The 5,934-nt window shown below is 33.4% G+C and overlaps 1 protein-coding gene across 4 annotated transcripts; it reads left to right on the plus strand.

Moving 5' to 3' along the window:
* The first annotated feature begins 642 nt into the window (after positions 1-642).
* On the plus strand, positions 643-5,729 carry LOC106672690 (methyl-CpG-binding domain protein 2). Of its 4 annotated transcripts, none has more exons than XM_014404303.2 (5): positions 643-884; positions 3,609-3,764; positions 4,437-4,587; positions 4,643-4,888; positions 4,961-5,727. In XM_014404303.2, the coding sequence occupies exons 1-5, from the start codon at positions 766-768 to the stop codon at positions 5,057-5,059; spliced, it is 771 nt and encodes a 256-aa protein (XP_014259789.1). In that variant the 5' UTR covers positions 643-765; the 3' UTR covers positions 5,060-5,727. The 4 variants fall into 4 exon arrangements, with proteins under 4 accessions (XP_014259789.1, XP_014259790.1, XP_014259791.1 ...); XM_014404304.2 differs by having other exon boundaries at positions 4,440-4,587; XM_014404305.2 differs by lacking the exon at positions 3,609-3,764 and having other exon boundaries at positions 4,961-5,729.
* The last annotated feature ends 205 nt before the right edge of the window (positions 5,730-5,934 follow it).

Consider the following 5,934-nt stretch of genomic DNA (forward strand, 5'->3'; position numbering starts at 1 on the left):
AACCAGTATGACAAGAATAACACCACAGTTTATTGCAGTATGAAATACTTGGTTCAAAATTTATATTTACATCTTCAATTGTAGTTTTTTTAATCAACACATCTTTTGTCATTTACACAGGCCCTGAAGATGACCCGACTAAAGGTCGAAACGTCAGCAAAAAAATAAAAAAGGTTTTTTCTAAACTATATCATTCTTGACCGCTCCTCATGACTTCAACAAATAATGAAACAACCGGTAATTAAGAAAAGTAGATAAAAAGAAAAATTAATTGAAATAATTAATATAGTAAATTATGACCGCTAAACATATATCGATTAATGATGTTGTTACTTTTTGTTGATTATTTAGAGATTATGAGATGCAGTCTGGTGTGATGTAGGTTTAAAAAAAATATTTACAAACGTTACTTTTTGTTAAGATTTGTTGAAGGTGAGGTTCCGGGTGAACTTCTTATCAAAGAGTGTCCAATATTGCGTAAACGAACTAGGATTGTCGGAAACGACCAAACTATAATTTCCAGTTTATAATTTTCATCAATACGAATTAAAAATAGGGATAGTTTAGCAAAGGAAAACAATTCAAATAGTACCAGTACTTGAAGTAATCGATAAAAGTACCAGTGTTCGAGGTTGATATACCGTGTATCGATTGTCGTCGGTGGAACAGTGCCGAAGGGGCTTTCGTTTTGGTCGGCTCGGTTTGTTTTGGTTGATCCAGCGCCGAAAGGGAAAACGTTTTCCGCGATTTTCCACTCTCTTCGGCATGTCGGCCCTTGAGAAGAAAAGATACGATTGCACCGCCCTTCCAAAGGGCTGGCAGAGGGAAGAGATCACGAGGAAGTCGGGACTCTCCGCCGGGAAAGTCGACGTCTGCTACTACAGGTGACCTGCTTCATATAGCTTTACACATTTTACTACACTCAACCGTCATTTATTTGGTCGGTTTTATTTTTATCAAACGCATAAAAATAATAAAAACTACTTAAGTTATGTTTAACGGATCCACGGGTCAACGGCCGAGACCAACAATCAAAATTAATTTCCTCCTGCTCGAGGAAGACTATTTTTTATTAGAAAGTACGTGATTCTGTTTCTATTTCAAATCGGCTGTTCTGTCCAGACAAGCAGAAATGTGCTGTGGAATTTTGTCTGAGGGTATCCAAGCAACCTTCAGCTGTCATTGCTAATTAGGGTAGGAACTCTAGAAGAATATCTACAAATTTAAAAACATGGATTGTAAAAGAAAAGGTTGATAAACATTATTAAATACTTATGTAGTTTGATCATCCTGGTCTGTCTTAGCTTTTTCTGCATTTTGTATTTTTCTCAGGTGACCCCTTTGTTTCAGTTAAACCATACTTTACAGGGTTGAACACCTAATTTATTAAAGAATCATTTTTTTTGCTAATATCATTCATAGATTCAATTTTTTTATCTTGTTAGCTGTTAAATTTCTTTATTTAGATGAACGCCAGTTAGGTACTTGTACTACTAATAGTTTGGTTGTCACTCAGACACTTTACAATGTTAGAAATATTGACCACTTTTTCACTCAAGTACACTCTGGATCAAGGCACGCTCTTGAAGAAAAAAAGCAAATTCAGTTGTTAGTAGTGTCAAGCTTTCGACCTATTTTAATGCCATCAAGGCAAAACAATTTGAAATATTAGGTTTGCTCTAGAGATGTTAAACTTCATGAAAAATGTATTATTTAATCAACTTTCAGTTTATGAACAACCAAACCCCCTCCTGATTGTACTAGACTTACTGCATATCAGTTGTTGAAAAACGTACCTGAGATCAATGATCAAGGTGATGATGATAAATAGAACTGTTTGGTTTTCAAGTTTTGTAATTTTATCCACAATTAATTATTGAAGGATTTATAGCAGTAGACTTTTGTTAGTTTAAAGATCTTCCTCAAGCAACAACCGATTCGGTGCAGGCTTCCAAGGAAATGTTACCCCAGAGAACATGAATGACCCCCTGTGGAATGACACCTGAGGTACCATACAGCATGGGGTGTACCTTCTCCCAGCGTCTCCATATGATATTACAAAATTACATCCATCTGAAGAATTGAGGCCACCTCTTCCTTCATCTGTAAAGAGAACTCATCCCCAATTTTACAATATCTAAATACACATTTTCCCGTGCATATTGAAGCCTGGCCATTTGATGGTCATGAACCGGGTGCTGGGCCCTGAGGTTATTTTCATTGAGCCTTCTTACAGTCCTGGAGGAGATTGAAACACTGTCATGGACTTGTCTTATCAGATTCTTATCACATTAACTGTGCTGCGGTTTTGTAAAGCCTGATGATGAATCTCATTTCTGGTCGGTAGACTTAGAAGAACTCTTTCTATTGTAGAGTGATTTATCTCATTCTCCTAGTGTCTTTGTGCTGGTTGTATCCTTCTACTAATAATGTTATGACTTGACACTGTCATACTCACTCAAGTGACTGACTGGTGCCATTGAAAAAGTTTTAAGAAAAAGAACAATATCAAATAAAATCAACAAATCAAAAACATTAACTGAAGGCAATCTTTAGGCAGTGCAGAATGGAAGTGCATAATATATTTTTTGTGCAAATAGGATTAATCAGTACAAAAGTAAATAAAGGAAGTAAACAGAGCATTATTTACTGTTTATTTTGACTTTGATAGTTCATAATTACCTGTAACTAGTGTAGAAAAATAATGGATTTAATTTTAAACTAAATAAATTGAGTGGTGGGTTAAATTTGTCCATCAGTGTATGGGTGTGATTTTGTTTCGTGCATGCATGTGTCCTTTGCGCGTATCAGCTGACTTTCAGTCATCAGTCTAATTTCCATTTGTTAAACAAATAATTATTTACTTAATATTGTTTTTGTTATGTATTATTATACTTAAAAAGTTCGACATTCAATCCTTTTTAAAAAGATAGTTCTGGATCGTTGGAAAACAACTTACTATGAGTAGGAACTATCTTTTTAAAAAGGATTGAACACCGCACTCACTCCACCATTCATAATTTCTAGGTCTATGTTCTTTTTACGTGTAATTGTATAAAGATTTGAGATTCTGTGATAAAACGCAATGACAGTTATGTCCTTGTACATGCGAAATAAGTAAAAGTGATGAATACTCATGTAATATATCTGATAAATTCAAGTTTAATTCACTGAAAAGAGGTTTATGAAAAACAATAAACAAAAAGAACACCTTCAGCATGGATATCAATTATATCTCCTCTCCTGTGAAAGCAATTAAATGTTTATTCCCTACTATCATGCACCATATTGTTCTACCAATGTTTGACTTATTAATTTGTTATGTTATTTATTAATTTGAAAATATCTTTAAATTTGTGCTCGCTTTTGTGTTCTTTTTTGCAAGCTTGATTTATTATGTTATAAATATATTTATAAAGTGTTGTAAATTTATATTGGTTTTGTCGTTCACTCTTGTCAGTAAAAAGCACTGAGTTTATTTGAATCAGATTTTAAAATTTCTCCCATCCATATTTATGTTTGGGTGGTTGGAGCATGTAATTTTTTATTTAAAAAAAAAAGTTAAAACTGATAGTGATGGGGCGGGTTTGTGTCTTTCTTGATTTCAGCCCCGAGGGTCAGAAATTTGAAAGCAAGCCGCAGCTCGTCCGCGCAATAAGCGACACCGTCGACCTGACGGCGTTCGACTTCTCGACCGGCAAGTGCAATAACAGCCTCCTGGTGCGGAGGCACAAAAAACCAAGAGCTAACCAGTTTGACTACAGGTAAAGGTCGATGGCATGTGAAAATAATGGAAAAGCATGTGTGGGACTGAAAGGGAAAAAATCAAAATGGGATTCAAAATGGGCCTCTTTTTTTTAAAATAACAACTTATGAGAAAAACCTCTTATTTGGAAATCAGTTTTCAATTATTTTTGGTAAATTTATTGAAAGCTCTCAACCTATTAATAAGTGTTATAGAAGTTAATTGAACTTATCCATTGGATAATTGATTTGTTAGCCAGGTAGTTCTGATATTGTGCCAGATTGTGATGTACAGAATTAGGAAAGAATTATTTATAAAATTTTAATATTTTTCTACAATAATTTTGATTAATCTTCAAAACCTAGCTGTTGGTCATGCTTGCAAATTGTTTTACAATCATTTTACCATCAATTAAAAAATGATTACTATAAGCTGCTGATGATATATTAAATTGACATATTGAAACTTACGTTAAATCAATGGGTTAGTGTGTTCAATTTCTTCCTCTGATTTTTCCATGAGATGGTAAAGATAAGCTTACACAATTGTGATTTTAAGCTTAGCAGTTGTTTTAAGGATAAATGTTTCCAGCTTTTCTTCTTGCTTTTTATTTGATGTTTATGAACTACCTTTTCCATGTTGAAATTTAAAACCTCCTTATGATGATTCTAATTAATATGTGTTTGATTAGCAGCCGAGGGATGCGGAATGATGCCTCCCTGGTGCCTCCGATTAGACAGACAGCGTCCATATTTAAGCAACCAGTGACTCTGTACCGCACCCAGGAGGGTAAGACCAAATCGGAGTTTGGAAAACATGGAAACCAAGAAAAGCCCAAGCAGGTGAGCTAAATAAAATTTCAAATTTATAAAAATATTGATAACCTATTGGAAACAGTTGTTCTGGGAGAAACGACTCGAAGGGCTGAGGGCGAGTGACATAGATGGTTCAGAACTCAAAGGAATGGAACTACCAAGGAATTTGAAATCAGTCGGACCAAATGTCAATGACGAGACGCTACTACAGTCCATGGCCACTGCTTTACACGTCCTCGGTCAGCCTATAACAGGCCAGCTGGGAGCGAAAGCCTCCCTTGAGAAAAATCCAGGCGTTTACCTCAACCCTGAGCAACCACTTGTTCAGGTCACTATTACAATTTATATTTAATCCCGTCCATTCATTTTAAAAATTTTCACTCTTTTATTTTAATCCCAGGCCGTTTCAATCACTGAAGAAGATATTAAAAGACAGGAAGAGCGAGTCAACCTTGCCCGGAAGAGGCTTGAAGATGCTATGAAAGAGCTGGAAGGCTAAACAATTTTCTACATCTTTTCCATTTTAGAAAGAAACCAATTTTTTGTATATAGGTTTTTGTTTAGTATGATTTTCTTGTATTTATTTCAATTTTATATTTTTGAGGGAAAAAAATTATGCATTTATCGATCTCATTGACAGACTTGACATTCTTCAAACTGTCAGACGATTTCATTTAAATTATTTTTTGAATTATTATAAAATATTTTGTACTTAACTTACGACACTGAAATTCACAGTATTTTTAATACAACTATTTATGTAACGCGTCAAGACTTGCTCAACAGAAATGTCCAAACATTTTTAGAATGTACATGTAAAGTTTTTTTTTATTCTAAAAGAAATGATTAAACTATTTATTGATGTTGTGAAATTTCTGTGATCTGACTTATATTTTTCTTATTTGAAATTTTTAATATTTACACTATTTAATAATTTATATTTTTAAAAGCTCAACCCTGGTGTTGATGCCATCTTTCAAACTTTTTGTCAATCTTTATGTACCTGAATTTAATCATAAAATTAAATTGTGTATTTAATTTGTTTTAAAAACAAAAGGTAATCCTTGATGTTCTTATGAGATGGTTTATAAATATTTCTCTTCAGAATTTCTTCATCCTAATATAACTTCTTTTTTAAATTTATTATTTCTGTTTGAAAAAATTGTTTTGAGCGAAAGGGATTAGTTTTTATTATCACTTTGAAGTTTGTAAAATTTTAATAGGTACTAAATTAAAGTTTTTACACAAAGTAAAATTACACCAAATTTATCTACTTCCAACATTACCATTATCAGTATTGATTTATTTTAACCATACAAAATAAATTCTTTGTTTACAAAATGGAAATCTTCAGGCATGGCTTTAACAGAACAA

Source organism: Cimex lectularius, unplaced genomic scaffold (assembly GCF_000648675.2).
Source record: "Cimex lectularius strain Harlan isolate CLEC.00 unplaced genomic scaffold, Clec_2.1 scaffold400, whole genome shotgun sequence".
In the NCBI taxonomy this organism is placed as follows: Eukaryota; Metazoa; Arthropoda; class Insecta; order Hemiptera; family Cimicidae; genus Cimex; species Cimex lectularius.